The 18,678-nt window shown below is 38.3% G+C and overlaps 1 protein-coding gene across 5 annotated transcripts in view; it reads right to left on the reverse strand.

Annotated features, from left to right (window-relative positions):
- The window catches only part of WDR27 (WD repeat domain 27), a 62,580-nt gene that overhangs the window by 32,859 nt on the left and 11,043 nt on the right, over positions 1 to 18,678 (reverse strand). For 4 of the 5 annotated variants that reach the window (XR_014546230.1, XM_083606021.1, XM_083606019.1 and 1 more), the window contains exons 13-22: positions 18,420 to 18,553; positions 17,436 to 17,503; positions 16,266 to 16,344; positions 15,367 to 15,441; positions 15,003 to 15,109; positions 14,622 to 14,711; positions 11,361 to 11,482; positions 10,350 to 10,483; positions 8,151 to 8,248; positions 7,379 to 7,500 (exon numbers count right to left, since the gene is read on the reverse strand). Coding sequence is in view for 4 of the 5 variants with exons in the window: in XM_083606021.1 (XP_083462147.1) it covers positions 7,379 to 7,500; positions 8,151 to 8,248; positions 10,350 to 10,483; positions 11,361 to 11,482; positions 14,622 to 14,711; positions 15,003 to 15,109; positions 15,367 to 15,441; positions 16,266 to 16,344; positions 17,436 to 17,503; positions 18,420 to 18,553 (1,029 nt within the window). In the remaining variant the exon portion in view is untranslated. Of the gene's footprint in view, positions 1 to 7,377; positions 7,510 to 8,150; positions 8,249 to 10,349; positions 10,484 to 11,360; positions 11,483 to 14,621; positions 14,712 to 15,002; positions 15,110 to 15,366; positions 15,442 to 16,265; positions 16,345 to 17,435; positions 17,504 to 18,419; positions 18,554 to 18,678 lie in introns of those variants that run through there. The other variant, XM_083606022.1, reaches the window with a different exon arrangement.

Raw genomic sequence — 18,678 nt, forward strand, 5'->3', positions numbered from 1 at the left:
GGGATCACAACTAAAACACAGATTTGCAAGGCTACGCCTCTCCATGAACCTTTTCTGTGTCAAAAACAATCATGAAAAGCAACCTCCAAGATTCTCTTCATAAAACAGAGATGGGTATATGTGTTTCAGATCCCTGTAGTGAAAGAAGCTGTCCTCTTTCACCAGGCATTGTTGCTCTATTAACCATCTGAAAGGTATATTCATCACAATGGCAGCTGCATCTTCAACAGCTTTGGAATCAATGTTATTTCTAAGTAATTGTAAGGCTCTTTACTAGATGATGTTTGGTTTCAGCAGCAGACAAAGTTATCTCTGCATAAATAATATCCTGCACTTTTATCATACATCAGTGGAAGGATAGATAAGATAGCATATCTTACTCTGTGCATAATTATTCCAAGATGGCAAACTGGTGTCTCAATTCTTTGGCATACATTAGATCATGGGTTGTCAGCCTGGTCCCTACCGCCCACTAGTGGGTTTTTCAGGATTCTAGGTAGGCGGTAGGGGGTTCTACGGCACAAGCTGAATCCTCCTTCCATCGAGCACTGGTGGGCGGTAAGGAAATTTTACCATCAAGAAAGATGCATTAGTGGGTGGTAGGTATAAAAAGGTTAACTACCTGTGCATTAGATATTATCTGACACTCAAATCTACTGCTGAATCCATATTCCAGCCATATGCATTTTGGTGCATAAGATAATAGTGTGAAAGTCACAGCTAGGACAATAAAAGCTCTTTGTTATTTTTCTGCAGAAGATTCTATGCTTAACATGGATAAGAGTCAAATGCATGTCCCTGACATAGTTAAAGGCATGTCTCTAACATAGTTACAATCGACGCAGTTTAGTCCTTAGTTTTAACATGAGAACTAAAACTATACTACCATTTCCTGCTAAAGGTATATGCACATTTTTAGAATGAGGTTACAAATCAAATATGCATCAGCAAGCACATCTTCAGACAAACAACCTCAAATAGTTTGTGGCAATTGCTAATATTTAGTTACATTTTTTTATTTATTTAGAGCATTTTTATCCTGTTGTTCAGCCAAAAAGGCTCTTAGAGTAGCTTACGTAACTATTAAAAACAAGGCACTTCCCGCTCTCATATTTCCAATCTAAAAGACACAATGCAAAAGAGAGAAGGGGACGAGTAGGGAAGAGGAAAAAAGTAAACTTAGGTACCAATTCTTAATGTTATAGTTTCTGTAATGAGCAACTGGGAAGTTAACAGTTCATGTAGCCTGATGGAATGGTTGCAACTAAATGACAGTTAAGGTAGACTCAAAGGCAGCTGGTCTCAACACAGACAGGAGGAGGGGTGTTTTTCCCTTCTCTCTGTCTGCTGTAGAATGAAGAAATGACTTCCTCTAAGTGACTGGTAAGGAAGAACCAGCAATTATATTTATGATAGTTACTTTAATTTAAGAGACAGTGTGATTCCTTGGCTAAAGTTGGGCTTTGAACTGGGAAACCTAGATTTATATTCCTGTTCAGCCTCAGAGACATTGAATAGTATTGTGCAAGCTGTTAGGTGTGAGCCATATATACCATATTTTTCGCCCTATAGGACGCACATTTTCCCCTCCAAAAATGAAGGGGAAATGTGTGTGCGTCCTATGGGGCAAATGCAGGCTTTCGCTGAAGCCTGGAGAGCGAGAGGGGTCGGTGCGCACTGACCCCTCTCGCTCTCCAGGCTTCAGGAAGCTCTGTGCAACCCTCGGGAGACCGGCTCCGAGGGTTGCGCAGAGCTGCCTGCAGTCCCAGGCTCAGTGCAGCTCTGCGCGGCCATCGGGAGCGGGGCGTGAAGTCCCGCCCGGCTCCCGATGGCTGCGCAGAGCTGCCTCCAGTCCCGGGCTCAGCGCACTTCTCCCCGTTGCCAGCCCCACAAGCTTGGGGGACAGCGGGGAGGCGGAGCGCGCCTTCCCGCTGTTCCCCGACCTGGTTCTTCCAGTCCTGCACCTGGGGGGGAAATAAAAAAAATTTTCTTTATTTCCCCCCCAAAAAACTAGGTGCGTCCTATGGGCCGGTGCGTCCTATGGGGCGCAAAATACGGTACATAAGCAGCATTGGAGGATTATAGAATCATAGAATTGCAGAGTTGGAAGGAACGCCCTATAAGACAGGAATCTCAGCTAAAGCATCCATAACCGATGGCCATCCAAGTTCTGCTTTAAAACCTCCAAGGAAGGAGAGTTCACAACCAGAGCAAGAGAAAACAAGCTTGCTCCATCTAACACGTGACTGCCCTTTAGACATTCTGTCTTCTGCAGCATTAGCGACCTCCTAGTTTGGTGTCATCTGCAAAGTGGATGAGCACCCCTCAATTCTTTCTTCCAAGTTGTTGGCCCAGGACAAATCCCTGCAGCACCCCACTTGTCACTTGCTTCCAAGATGATGAGGAACCATTAGTGAGCACTTTGGGTTTGGTCAGTCAACCAGCTACAAATCCATGTAACAGTTACCTCGTCCAGCCCATATTTTACCAGCTACTCCATAAGAAAATCATGGAGGACTTTGTCAAAAGCTAAACTGAAATCAAGGTATACTACGTCCACAGCATTCCCCTGATCCACCAAGCTTGTAATTCTATTTTTTTAAAAAAAAGAGAATTGTCTGATATGGCTTGTTTTTGAGAAACCCATGCTGAGTCTTAGTAATCAAAGCATCCTTTTCTAAGTTCTCACAGACCGCCTGTTTAATTATCTGTTCTAGGATATTCCTGGTATCGACATCAAGCTGGTTAGTAGTTACCTGGGTCTACTCCCCCCCCTTTTTTTTTTGAAGATGGGGACAACATTTACTCTCCTCCAGTCTGCAAGGACATCACCTGTTCTTCAATAAATGTCAAAAATGGTAGACAGACTCTCTGGGATTACATCTGCAAGCTCCTTTAGTACCCTTGGGTATAGCTCATCAAGCCCTGGAAATTGTAATTCATTTAAAGTAGCTAGGTGTCCCCTTACCACCTATTTTCCTACCAGAGGGATACTGAAACAAGGAAATTCTGTTGGTAGCCGTAGTCCAACACAGACTGAAGTATGCTTAAGCCCACCAATAACAACAAGCTTAAGAGTGCACTTTAAAACTGTGCTGGATCATGGCCTTTGTGCCCAACAACAAAACAATTATGGATTTTATACATAATGATACCATATAAGGAAAATTAGGGCATCATGTTGCATTAAAAATGAATGATTTATTAACTACAGGCTGATTTGATAATTTTACATAAAAGAGATTGTCTGACTTATACTAATATGATGTAAAAGTCAGCATCTCATCTATCTCATCAACATGTAGTTGTTATAGGCTATGATCCAGAGAAATATCACTTTTGCTTTCGGTGGGATTTCATCTTTTTTATTCTTCTAACAGCAGCTTTCCAAAGCTTTTCCATCTGAAGGGACTTGCTGGAGTGTGGCCATAGAGTTTTACCACTAAGCATTTTACTTAAAAGTTTTAATGTATGTTACAAAATGGCAAAAGTTGATTTAGGATTGTAATCTTCAATTTTCCATAAAAACAAGCTCCAATTTCTCTCCCCATATGAATGTGTGTCCACAGCTTCAAAATGTGCTCTACTTAAATAACTTGAAGTCACTTTGCTGACAGAGGAAAAAGAAAAGCCAGAAGAAGTCAAAGCATCGATGTATTACAAATAATACTGCAGAAGTTTAGTAAAGTTAAGTGTTATACCAGACCAGGCTCTCAGAAAACCACAAAACCTATGCTAAAGTCATTCTAAGGAACTGCTTTAAAACCACAAAAGAAAAGACATTCAGAACTGAGGACGGACTGCTGTCTGTAGCTTAACCAATGAGCTTAAGCACAGCAGGAAGACAAAACTGGGCATGAGGAACAACTACAATATCACAACGTGTCTGTAACCCCCAAACTTCTTGTATATATTGCTGAAACAACTTGGCAAATTAGAAAATGCAGTGATTCTGTGTCATCTGCCCAGGATTGAAGTGGAGAAGCAACCCTTTGTTTAGAAAAAAAAAATACCACCATGACTGTAAATTACTTCAAGTCCAAGGTTAAATCAGGGTCTATGGACATAGCAAGTCAATATAAAAAGTCAGTTTACTTTTTATACAGAGACATCTTTGTGCATAATTGTTTCTGAATAAGTGTTAATAGGGAGGTTTTCTTTTCATTTCTTTCATTAAACACTTATATCAGAATCTTGCACATAATCAGCTCATCAAGCTGCTATAGCTTTTGCAATACCATTCTATTTCCTATGAAGCTTTCCCCTACAGGGTTGTTTCTCTAGAACAACCTTCCCCAACCTAGTGCTGTCCAGGTGTTTTAAAATACAACTTATACTATCACTGGCCACGCTGTCTGGGGCTGATGGGAGTTGTAGTCCAAAACATCCCAAGCAAATATATTAGGCAGTCATGTAAGACATTAACTTTACTCTCCAGTGATTGAACACCACAACTTATGTTCTACGTATCGCAGAACCTGGCAACCATCATTAATGAGATGCCAAGAGCATTTTACACAGGATTACCAATGGCCCCATGCAAATTCCATTGCATATTGCAAACTGAACTACAAGCATAAAAGTTCAATCGATCCTATATCTAGTATTAAGTAGGACCCGAAGTGCTGATTCAGAGTGTAAACAATGTTTATGGCTGTACTGGATTTATTCCATTATTTCCTAGTATTTTTTTTAGCTCTTATTATGATTAAATATCTATCCTACCCTTCCAAAGGAGCCCAGGGCAGCAAGCACAAAAGAAAAAAAACAACAACAACAATTAAAATCTCCAAAAACAATTCTAATGCAGATGCAGACTGGGAAAGATTGTAAAAAAATAACCATAAACCATAAAGGCAGACACATAAATATCAGTACACAAGTATCAGGTTGAAGAAACGTGCATCTTCCTTTCACACCTTCCTGCAGGAAATCTGGCATAGCCACAGTGAAGTGTGAAGTGACCCTCAGGGCAACTTCAAACACTTTCCTCAATGGTATGTAATATTTGGAAACCTTGCAAAAATGAGTTCTCCCTCTCCCTTCCACGTGTCAGCTTGCTGAACAGCCTCTATGTTCATAACCTGAAAGCGGACATATATTAGCAGAACTCCAAACATTAAAAAAGCTTGCAGTTCCTTAACTGTGGAGAAAGCATAACCAGTGAAGCAACCAAACATGGAAAAGCTAAGGACAACTAGCTCAAATTGATGAGGATAGACGCTTCCTACTAATACCACATGTAAACCAGGATGTGGTTCCACGATATGTCCTTGCCAAGCCAAACTTTACCCACCATGTCAAACTGTTCTGAACCTGCATACTCACATGCATACCACTAATGTGACAGGAGCAGGAGACATGGGTGGCAACAGCAGCAAAAAGCTGCTGTTTGGACTTACTTTCCTCCATGTGACTGATTATGCAACTTTTTAATGGAGTTTGTTCTGTTAAAATTATCTCTGTAGCAGACATCTAAGAGAGTGATCTAGTTTCATGTCATTGAAATAAAAAATAAAGTCTAGATTACAGAATACTTAGCTTTCAAAACTGCATTTAAAACCTTGATTTATAGATTAACAAGAAATATCGGAAACCACAAGAACTGTTTTGCACTACTGAAACTTAGAAGGTGGAATCTATTTAGATTAAATTTGGGAACATTTCCCCCTTCTGACTACCAAGCTTTAGCCAAGAGTGAATTTTTATATTCGTTTTATAAATACAAGAAGAAAATTGGGATTAAAATGGAACTGCTGACAGACCATTTTTTATAGTAGCAATGTTGTTTTAGCTCTAATGATGCCAATCCAGCATTTAAAAAATCTTTTAACTGAGATTGTGATCTAAGCATCAAATACTTAGAAATATGCTTAACTGAAATTTACTTCCAAGTAAATATAAATATCAGGGTACAAATCAATGTTTGCAAGTTACTTGTAAGAAGCATACTGAAGTAAAGCATGCCAACTGAGTGTGGTGTGGTATGAGTTACATCTCAAGGGACTGAAGATGGTGGCTGAAATCCAGTGAAGCATATGTGTGCCAGATGTGTGTAAACAGCAGAACACAACAGCCCCCATGGTGGCACATCTGAAAGGGATTTCCAAAATGGTTTACCCAAACAATCCTAACTAGTGCTGTGCAGTAGTAAAGTGAAATAGAGTGGAGCAGCAGATATATCACTGTATCCCAAGCCCCGCTATCTCACACCAACCATGGTTAATGGGGAGGGGCATTTGCCTCACTATGCCAACCCAAGGCTGGCATAGCTGGTGAGCTTTGGATCCAGCAGATCTAAAGCTGATGGTGCCCTGCCTGAAGCACCATGTTTTGAGGCCTCTTACTTCCTACCACTGGCTTTCAGCACTTGAACGGCACTCTTAATTTTTCAGCATAGTATCCCTCAACGTGCACACACAATCATATGAGCATTCATAATTGGGATATCTGGACCACATTCAATAGGCACTGAAAAGTATCCTTATTTAATTCTTAATGTTCTGGAACGTATGTGTAAAACATGTTGCAACGCTGCTTATGCCTCTGGCTTTTGGGTGTCTGAGAGCACAACAGAACATTTGGCAAAGCAGATGCCAAATCATACAGCACCACACTGACTATGCCGCTATATGCTTGGCTACCCATATTCAAATAGAATATGCAAGTTAGCACCAGTTCTCCAACTCACAAAACATTTCCCATACTGAGTCATGGTGTTGCTTTCCTTTTTCATAATTATGGTCATCACAGTAGAGAGTAATTCAGATGAACTACTGTAGCAACCATAAAGAAGGCTGATCGCCGAAAAATTGATGCTTTTGAATTATGGTGCTGGAGGAGACTCTTGAGAGTCCCATGGACTGCAAGAAGATCAAACCTATCCATTCTTAAGGAAATCAGCCCTGAGTGCTCACTGGAAGGACAGATCGTGAAGCTGAGGCTCCAATACTCTGGCCACCTCATGAGAAGAGAAGACTCCCTGGAAAAGACCCTGATGTTGGGAAAGATGGAGGGCACAAGGAGAAGGGGACAACAGAGGATGAGATGGTTGGACAGTGTTCTCGAAGCTACCAGCATGAGTTTGACCAAACTTCAGTAGGCAGTGGAAGACAGGAGTGCCTGGCATGCTCTGGTTCCATGGGGTCACAAAGAGTCGGACACGACTAAACGACTAAACAACAACACTGTAGCAACAAGCTAGAGAACGATGTGGGTTGAGAAGTAGAGCTTGATGCGTCTCTATCCAATTTATTAGACATGTAAAATTCTAAATCTTTCCAAGAAAGGGAGTGCCATTATGAACAGGAGTCTTTCATGCTCATCGCCATTTAGAATATAAGCTTTAATTAAAATTATTAAGAGATCTTAGGCTTACCTTGTTTTGGCAAATCTGGTGAACTGATCTAGAATGAACATCCGCTATCACTGCTGCACTACAACCCACATTGAGGTCAAAGACTTCTAGTGCTCGATTGCTACCAGCTGCCAGTATAATATCTGTTATCTCTGTAAGTTAAAGTTCTGTTAAGCTGTGTATATGTATGTACATCTCTTTCATATGCAAGCAAAATGCACACTACATTTAAATAAATTAAGCAGTTTTGCCTGACTTTACTAGCCAGTGTTGTTCAACACACTGGTAGAAATAGCACCAATGACAAAGGTGCATCATCATAATGCATGTTTCCAAATTTATACCACTAATGATTTTACAGCATGATAATAGCAGCATAGTAAAGCTAATGGCTTTGCTTTTTATGATATTAAAAGATAAATCTATCATATCATTATATTAAAGAACTGAAGTTAGCTAAGGGTGCAAGCCTATGCATGCTTACTTGTGCAAAAGTTCCACATAACTAAATGGGACTAATTTTATTTATTTATATTTAACAAAATTGATATACCAATTGATTGTAATAAAACCTCAAAGCAGTTTACACAAAAACATAAAACATTAAAATTTATCAATAAAAGACATATTTTTTATTTAAAAAACATTCAAAACTAATTAAAATCAACAATAAGCTACAGACTAAAACACATGTAGCAGCTTAGTAATCGTGATAAGAGGCTAATGCCAATTGTTCCAAATTAAGTGCTTCTGACTGAATGCTGAACATAGGTAATAACTGATAAGAGGATACAAGAATAGAATTCATTGACTGCTGAAAGGCTGGTAATTTCCACTGTAGATGCCATGGGGAATTTCTGTACTGATTTACAAATGCTCTTATTTCGGTATCTACAGAAATATATAAATAACATCAAATAATAAAAACAATGAAATAAACAATGAAAAGTTTAACAGGTATCTTATAAACAGTTCTTATACTTACAAACATAAAGTAAAAGATGCCTATGTAAAAATATTTTACATAATTTTTTGTTATGAAATTTAAATCTAGTGTACATCTCAAAGCACTGCATCAGTTAATTTTCTTTTGTATTTCTGTCTATTCCTATTACTGGGAAAAGAAGGAAGAAATGCTTGAACTCTTGGTCGAAATGCAGCAAACTTGCATGTGTGACTATGGCATCAGAGATCAAACACCACAGTTTTTAAGGAGGGGAGGAAGAAGTGAGTGGATAATTTAGACTGTGTTAGCATGTTCTTCTAATTAAGAGATCTAACACATTCCTGATGTTTCTGTCTATAGTTGCACTGAATCTTTTCCATACAAGCATTTTTCCAAATCTGACTCATCAAAGAACTGAGTGAAGAATTAGGTGAAATGGGAGTAATAGCACAATGGTACATAACAAGCAAAATTAGTGGGAAATCGAAATAAAGAAAGCCACAAACAAAACATCAGGACAAATTAAACTTTTTCTTTTGTGTTTCTTTACTTATATCAAACTTGGCTGTCAGGATAATTTGTGGGTGTTTTAATTTTTCCCCCTCTCTCCTTCTGTGTGCTATTGTTTGTTTGGCATTCAGCACTGAATTAAATCCAGTAAAGGAACTAAGCACAGGCAATGAAATCAGCTGATTTGTTAAGTGAAAGAAAAAATGTGATCCTAGTAGTTATTAATAGCATAATCCCCCCAAATAAACATCTTAGACATCTGAAATCAATGAGATTTAAACTTGTGTAACTTTGGTTGATGTATGTGTGTATTAACTTGTTTGCATATTTAAAATTCCTCACATCCAACTGCTAATGGATCTATACCCTGATGAAAAGTGTTTCATTACTGTCCACTGATTAAAGAATTTTATCTGATTAAGCATCTGCCTGTAAACTGTTTGGAAGAAATCAACACATTTGGAAGGAACTGTGAGATAGCTTTTGTTTTTTTACATTATAAGGTAATGTTCACTGATGAAAGGCAAGGCCATCTTTAATACCTTCTTTTTCATTCCTTGTTACATTAACACAGCAACACCAAATTAGCCTCAAAAACAGACAAGTGTTCCCGGAACTCTCAACCACAATAATTAAAATTTGCTCTCAGGATTACAATTGATCAAATCATTAACTAAAGCAGGGTGGGGAACGTCAGACCCAGCACTCAAATGCAGCCCTCAAGGTCTCTTTTTCTGGCCCTTGGGAGTCTCTCCAAGCCACACCTCCTCCCAAGCTATTCCTTTCTGCAGAGCACATCTTTTACCAGCCTAGCTTCACAGCCTCAATCAACTGTTTCTGCATGGCTGGAATGTGTCCTTGCTTTCCTAGATGGAAGGCACAGGGGTGTGTGAGGCTGTGTGTAGAAACTTGCCCACTGTGCAAAGGTAATGTTTATATTCATTGATGATCCACCCACTTTTGCCTCTGGCCTCACTCATTACTGGCGTGTAGCCCCCAGATGGGAATGTGACCATAGAGTTGAAAAAGGTTCCCCCATCCTAAACTATAACTTTTGTTGATCAAACTGATCAAGGCTGCAACCCAATACATCTAGAATTATGCCCCGTTGAACACAGTGGGGTTTACTTTTGAGTAAACATGCATAGGCCTGTACTACAATTTACAGCCCTAGAAATAACATAGAATAATACTTTAGCAAAAGATGCCGAAAAGACAGTAATGATTCCAAGGTAGTGTTGGGCAGAATTAAATCTGAGGTTCAATGAGATTAACTGCAATAGAATTGAATGTGACCAGAGGCAATTTTCATGCTAACAATATTCCTATTTTTATTTTCTGATGCAAGATGTAACATTAATAGCAAAATCTGATGCATGTATATTAAAAAGTCCCACTCTATTCCATAGCACATTCTGCAAAGTAACTATCCATAGGACTGCAGTTTTATTTTTTCCTCTTTCATTACTTTGTTTAGGTGTCTTACAGGATCTAAAGAATACTTGGTATTTCTAAGAATCATAAGACTTTACCTACCGTTTCATCTCATCCTTGCTGGTATCAAGGTAGCATCTTAACATGTGAAACTCTGCTCCACAAGACAACAATATAAATGTATCTATATAATAAAACTGTGCTGATCGAATGGATTTATGAAACATTTCCTTTCCCTAAAAGTAAAATATATATAATTAACTATGTATACTGTATAATTTTCCGTCAGAAAAATACAGATGGTTTCTTTATGGCACACTGTCAGATTACTTCTTTTGTTAATTTTCTGACTAACAGGTGATTTCTCTAAATTACAAATCTTGCTTCATCTTACACTGTTGTCCATTTCTTTATAATTACTATTAAATTAGTCAAGGCCTAAAGCTGTAAGAAAATACAATGTCACTCTGAAAATCCAGTCATTTACAAAGAATCTAGTCTGACTTCAGTGCTCTTTCCCACAATAACATCACATCACAAAAATTACAATGTCCTGAATGCCAATCTCTCCTCAACCTCTTTGACACACACAATCAATTATTTCTTCTTTGCATTCTCTATATTAGAGGAGGAGAACTCTTTTTCAGCATGAGGGCTACATTCCCTTCTTGGCAACTTTTATGGAGCCACAAGCGAGCATTGGGTGGGGTCAGAAGCAAACATGGACAAATCTTAACAAATCTAAAATTTACCTTTGTGTGTAGACTACGCACGCACACACACACCTCTTTCTCCATTCCAGGCAATGGCCCATGATGGAAGTGGAGCATTGTAACAATTTAGCAACCATTTTGAAATACCAGAGAACTTCGAGGCGAGTGGCACTCAAGTCATAAAGTGCGCATGAATTACAGAACACACAGTTTTATGTGCTTGATAATTTCAGTGCCATCACTATTGCTAACTAGAAGTGTTAATCTATCCTCGAATTTTTTTCACAATTACTAAGGTGGCAATTGGAAATACATTCCAAATGATTTTGGGGTCATAGAGAACAGGCATCATAGAGAACAGTACCCCAAATCTATCTAACTGTCATGAGATGTTTATTACCAGACATAAAGCAGGTTCTGCACTGCTGACTGACCAGATCCTTAATGTTCTGTCTTCAGAAGATGAAACAAGCCAGTTGTTGTCATGGCTCCAACCAACTGAGTTAACGGCACCATCATGCCCTAAAAAAATAAAGAAAAAATGTTTTTGGAAAACAGGTCTGTCATACATTCCTAATAAATCAGAAGACTTTCCCCCCCAGAAAGATCATTGTTCATCTAAGAAAATTCTTATATATAATAATGTATGAATGTATGTGGAGATACAAAGAGGGGTTTTAAATAATTAAATTAAAATTTCAATCCACAAAGGAAAATACAGTGGTACCTCAGGTTAAGTACTTAATTCGTTCCAGAGGTCCATTCTTAACCTGAAGCTGTTCTTAACCTGAAGCACCACTTTAGCTAATGGGGCCTCCCGCTGCTGCCGCACCCCCGGAGCACGATTTCTGTTCTCATCCTGAAGCAAAGTTCTTAACCTGAGGTACTATTTCTGGGTTAGCGGAGTCTGTAACCTGAAGCGTATGTAACCCGAGGTACCACTGTAATGGATTTTCTATTAACTAATAAGATACCTATTCTTCTTCCTGCTGAGGTGGACTTAGGGAGACCTGGAATCAGTGTGGAGTTAGCCATCTCCCTTATTTGTCAAAATTCCCATCCTGGACAACTAAACTGCTTCAGAAGTGCCAATTACAGAGATTGTTCAGCAGAGCAGGAAGGGCAAAGTAGGGATTCATCGGCCTTACCAATAAATCCCTTTTCTTTTTGTTGCAGTGTACAGTTTCACCCTCCAACTTGAATTCCTCCTTCTTATAGGTTTAGGTATCCTCAGGCCACATACAGGCTACATTTTTCCCTGTAAGCTAAATATTTTAGTGAGAAGAGATGACTTGCTCATACTTCATTTTGTTAATTCTCATGTCCTGATACTGTCTTTCTTGTAGAACTTTATTTGGCCAAAACATGCTTGTCCAGAGGAGAGGCCATTAGCAAATCCGAGACTGATCACAACATGCCGTTAACCAAATATTTATATAAATTTCCTATTATCTAGGGAAATCAATTTCTAGTACTGGAATGCAATCAGTAAAATATGCAATGGCATAATGCTTCTTTCTGAATCCACTAGGATGCCTGGTTTAACAGGCATGGAAACTGAAGTTAAATAGCTAGTATCTATGTATTTTTCCATTTATGCAATTGCAGTCTGAGCTGATTTATAATGAAACAAGTATTACTACACATAAACAATTTTTTTTGTTTGCCCTTCATGAAAATTTCTCAAGGCAATTACACATCCCAGAATTTCCCAGTATTGCCAGACATTCTTATGGAAAATGTGACACCTGAGAAACCAAGAAAATGGAATTTCCCAACCCCACTTAAAGCATCTCTACAGCCTAGGATCTGGGGAAAGAAACAAGAATAGCCTGATTCTGCCCACCTGCCCACAGCTGCTCTGACTCTTTTTAAAAACAGTTTATTATTATGAAAAATTCTGAGGCAGAGATATAAATACACATAGCAAAAGTATGAATTTGTGACACACTTGTTCTTGTTTTTTCAGAAGTCTAGGTTTAGAATCAGAGAAGTCTCAGAATGTTTTACTTTATACACGTCAGTAATATGTTTAACAGAATATACAGTGCAGTTGGAATTTTACCATGATGAACAGGAATATATTCCTTAAATTTTATTTCAAGTATAAAGATTGCTTCCGACTACAGTTTGTTTTAGCCAGGCATTCTGATATAAATATACTGCAAGTTGGTAGCAGTATAAAAGCATGGTTAGCCTAAACTTGTTGTTACTACAGTGTTAAATGATGCCCTTTATTGTGCTTCACATGCAAATCAGAATTGTAACTGAACTGCAAGTTTCATCAACACTTATGGAAGAAATAAACTTCTCTCTTTACAAAGGGAAGACTGGTATTGTAGAACATTAATTTAGCAACTTCAGTTCAGTGTGGCCACTTCATTTTTCAATCCTATAAACTGTAAACAAATTCAAAGTGTTAAAAGAGCCGATCTAACATCCCATTGTCATAACCCAGCACATATCATTTACAAAGATGAAAACTGTTAATGTTAAAGATATAGTATTTGAAAGTCCTAGACTGCCCCCTGGTGCACTGAATTTAAATTTGCAATATACATGTATGCATTTCATTTATAAATTTATACGCTGATTCTCCATTTTTGTCACAACCAATCTCCATAAGCTATGAACGACGGGTTTCAGTGAGTTTTCAAGGGGGGATTTTTGAGATGGGGTAAACCTACTGGAAGCAGTGGGAGACCTTCTTTGGGGCATTGCTAACCAACAGCCATTATCGTTCTTCCCAGGATCCCCTGGCAGTGGTGTCATTCCAAGGCATTCTAGGTTAAGGTGGGGGCTCCACTGGCAGCCTTTGGGGGGGGCAGCCACAATTTCCCCATGTGATGCCTTAGACAAGGCCCTGTTCCTGAGCTTTTGGAATGACAGGAGGCGGCAGCAGAGGGTATTGTAGTCTGGTAGGCAGGCACTGAGAGCAGCTCTGCTGCTGCTGAGCTGGCGAGACTAACAGGGAAAATTCAAAACCAGCAGGACCAGATTTTCCTAAAGGACTGGAAGAAATTTATGTTGTATCTGGAAGACAATGGTAATTACTTAACATCGCTTGTAGGGTTACAAGAAGTTTTGTAAGGAGGACTTTATAAATTATTGGGGAAAGCATTAAGATTAGCTGGTGTAAGATTGGATTTATAGCAATAAGCATAGTAATAAAATGCAAAATCAGAAAGAAATGTAGAAAACCATTAGAAGGGGTCTTAGGCTGTGATAACCAAAGATTTGGTATGTTGCTTTGCAGTTGTTATGTTGGAAAATTTGTGCAAAAATAAAAAAGAGAGCAGCTCTGCTGCTACCACCAGCAGAGAGGCCCACACCTCCAAGGAAATTCTGCTTCCACAGCCCCTGTAAGCTCCCTTCAAACCTTTTCAGTGATTTAATCAACCCCTGAAAACAAACAGAAGAAAATTTCACCTTCCAGTCAGGTTTAGCAATATAAGACAAAATAGGCAAATTAGTGGAAATGAAACCGAGCATGGTGGGTTTCAAGGTTCTAAAATGAAAAAGAAATCATAGCAATAATATACAGTACTAGCGCTAAAAACAGGTAGCATAGTAAAAACGACATTTGCTTAAAGTGCTGTATCTTGCACTAATAGGAAGTAAACAGAAGACCTAAGACTGAAAAAGGCTGGAATTAATTTACCTGAATAAACTGTTGGTGTTCCTGTAAGATTTGAATTGAATGCCAGCAAAGTTTTGTCAGCCAAGCCACAAGCCAACAACTCTCCATCCCCTGTAAGAATAAGGAGTATAGGAACTTAATCTGATAATTCTAAACCATGAATATACCAAATCATTTAAAAAATATATATTGTAGTTATATATACGCTGCATTTAAAGAATTCCTCAGAAGTCAATGGGATGTATTTCTGTGTAGACATGTACAGGATTGTGTAGTCAATGCTGAAAATCAAGGCAGGCTTGCTATCTGAATGAACCTTTATGAGCCCTATGTACGTAAAAATGATGTTTAGCAGGTGAATGCTGCAGACATCTAATGTAATGCATGAACATTTTTCTGTACCTGAATACTGAATACAGCATATAGAAGTTGGCTTATCAGCTACGATAATCTGTCTCTCAGATTTGTTTGGAGGGATGTTGACATGTGGATAGTCTTCCTTATTTCGTCTTCAATGGTAAAGAAACAGGAGAACATTTAAAAAGATAAATGACAAACTGTGATGTACACTTAAATGTATTACCATTAAATTTACAATATTTTCTCATTAACAAGTGTTGGTGTAATAGAAGTTACATACTGCTAAAATAATTTTAATGCCTCTTTTATTTGGAATCTCCCCCCCACTGTGTAAATGCAGGATAATACTAGTTCTGCTTCAGTGTCATTAATGCATTTGTTCAGACATGTCAGTTTTATTGCTTACCGTTTGCAACTTCTCTTGCACTTCAGTTCCAGATTGTTTTGCTTTGCATTGGTCTTTGGAGAGAACATGGTCATTCTGCAGTGGAAAACAGTGGGCAATAGTTCATAGGGCCAAACAAGACCTGACAAGAAATGTCTCTTTGCATTTAATGTATAGGTTTGTAAACGTGCAAATACATCAGGTAGGGTACCATGTTTTCCTAACTCACTAGAGACAAGTGAATACAATGTAAATGTCCAGTAACTTCATTTTCTATGGATTACGAAATGATTGTAACATTTTGGTGTTACTGTTACAACAGTGAGCTGAATCCAAAAGTTCTCTTCCGCAAGAGGAAGCTTCTTCTTTCAGAGGAAGGGAATTCTTGCATTCAAACCCATTAAATAAGCAATCAGAAATAACTGCATCAGTATAGGAATATCAAAATCTAAGTTACACGGACAATCAGGCTGGCAATACACATATAGCCACTAACTCATATAAAGCCATGCTGTGATTCTGAAGGGATGCAGAAAGAGCGCAGGAATCTCAGAAGACGGAGATTTCCAATAGCTGACAGAAAGGTTTCAGTGAACTACATACTTCCTGGCCCCACCCCATCACTAAGAAATCCAAATAAATTATGAAAAATAGTGGTATTTGTAGACCAAGCTATGCAGATTTTGCTAAAATTGCATAATTTTAGACTTACAATTTTAATTTATTTGTGAATGTGCCAGTTTCCTGAACAAGCATTTCTTTAAACCTTAGTTTTAATAGTGTCAGACTAATATTTTTTACTCTTTAGCCCATTTTACATATGTCAAATATGCTGTGACATTCATGCAGCTTCTCTTCCTACAATAAAATTTAAAAATCAATCTTAAAACACTAAAAATAATTACATAATATGTACTCACTGTGGCGCTGACGTGTAACCTGAGGACTTAATTTTATTATGGAAGACCAGCGGCTGGTCTTTTATTGGGCTTTTTGTACCTGAGTTTAAAAATACATACAAAAATAAATAAATAAATAAATAGTTATAATTACAACTATATAGTTGTAATTATAAAATAGTTAATAATTACAACTAAGAAACAATAAATAAATACGTTTAACAACCACAGTTACAAATATGGATACCCAGGAAGTTCAGGTTACTTTGTTTCAGCTTTTAAGATGTTGAACTTCTGCTATATAATTCTGTCTTTTAAAAGCATAATTATTTTTAAATTGAACAAACAGGATGCTTTGTGCAACATGCCTGAGTTCCAGAGATGTAGTAATGCAAATCTACTGTCCCTGTTTGTGTAGCCTCTCTCACTGCTTCAATTGAGGGAAACGTTTCCCATACGTATTTACTGTATTTTGTCTCCACCGCAGAGAGCATTAATATTATTTGATTTCTTATGCACCGCCCTTCCTGTAATGTCCACAGTGACTAATAATAAAAATAATACAAAAACAAAACTAAATATCATATCCTATAATGTCAGTATTACATTATACATAAGATGCCCTCCCCATGATGTTCCAGAAGCCTACAGGAACAAATAGGTTTTAAAGTTTCAACTGAGCAAAAATAATGTGTGGGTCAGCCTGATCTCAAGATGGAGGAGGTTTTAGAGGCAGGTACCATCAATGACTAGGAAAAATCTTGCATCAAGTAGAACTCCACATGTACATGATCTTGCATCCAGAAATTAGTGCTGGATATAGTGGAATAATCTGATCTTACATCAATTTACCTGGGAGTATCTTCTACCAAAGCATTTATTTATAAATTAATATTTAATCCAATTCTTCAGTCCAAAAACCTCAAACCAGCTAACAAAGTGAGCAATAAAAACAGAACAGAAAGAATAACACAGCCCCAGAAAAAAACAGACAGACAGACAGACAGACAGACAGACAGACAGACAGACAAAAGATGGCTGGTTACCACCCCAGATACCTAATCTGATGCCAGCTGTGTTCCCAGGTGATACTGGGTCATAACCCATCCCTTTTGGATGCTTCTTCACCCCAAACAAAGAATAGCTTTTTATAAATAAGTGCCAAACTAGTTGAAAGTTTACCAAACTTACCTTTTTTACTTACAAGTTGGCTTTTTTCTTTCTTCAGGCACAAAGGAGAGGTTGGCAGAAGAGAGCACCTAAGAAGAGACACACTTCCTAACCCGGGCTTTGGATGCGGGAGACGTGCATTTTTAGGACCCACTGTGATTTTGTAATTGTATGCTGTTTTAAATTGTTTTTAACACTGGGCTTTAATTCTTGTAACCCACACTGGGATCTTAGAGTAAGGGTGGGTTAACAACAACAGCAGCAACAACAACAAATCAAACAAATCAGAAGACTAATATATATATAAACCATTTATGAAAGAGCAGTACTAGTGACTTTGTGGCACTGCTAGAAACACTGATTTCCAAAAAAGATCAGCTCCTCTCATGAGCTTGAAGATCAATACAGTAGTACCTCGAGTTAAGTACTTAATTCGTTCTGGAGGTCCATTCTTAACCTGAAACTGTTCTTAACCTGAAGCACCACTTTAGCTACTGGGGCCTCCTGCTGCTGCCCTGCCGCCAGAGAACGATTTCTGTTCTCATCCTGAAGCAAAGTTCTTAACCTGAAGCACTATTTCTGGGTTAGCGGAGTGTGTAACCTGAAGCGTATGTAACCTGAAGTGTATGTAACCCGAGGCACCACTGTACTGTACTTGAAACTGATGATTACAACCCATCAACCCAGAAAATCACAGGAGCTTTGTGTTGCAATTTCACTTGATAAAATCTGGGGCAATATTCAAGTATCCCGTCCTTTCCCACCATTTAAAATTAGCACAACATGGTGGTATATATCAATCAAAAAGTCACATTTTCATTATGCAGCAGGTAATGCCATGTAAAAGGAACATTAGCATCTGGAATAGAAGCACTAATGCTACAATCCCCACATCTGAATGTACCCTATATCTAACAGTTTATCTTCTAACCTGTTACACATGCTAGCTGTATGGTGGAACTGGTAGAGATTCAAATAAAACCAAGTGACTTAATGATTCATTACCTGGCAACTACAGAAAGGCCTTTCTCACTTCCACTTAAATGGAGTTCACTCTGCTGGGATCTCAACAGGGCAGCAACATTAATCTCCAGTAAGGCAATTCTATTCTCAAACATTGAAGTTAGCAAACAGAACACCTGCAGAGACATGTCCATGAAGCATTTCTCCCTTCAAACCAAAATAATGCCAACATAGTAAACAGTAATCAGTGGTTTGTAACCTAATGTCTGTGGGCGGAGTTTGGCTCATGGAACAGGACTTT

Source organism: Podarcis filfolensis, assembly GCF_964270895.1.
Source record: "Podarcis filfolensis genome assembly, chromosome: 3".
NCBI lineage: Eukaryota > Metazoa > Chordata > Lepidosauria > Squamata > Lacertidae > Podarcis > Podarcis filfolensis.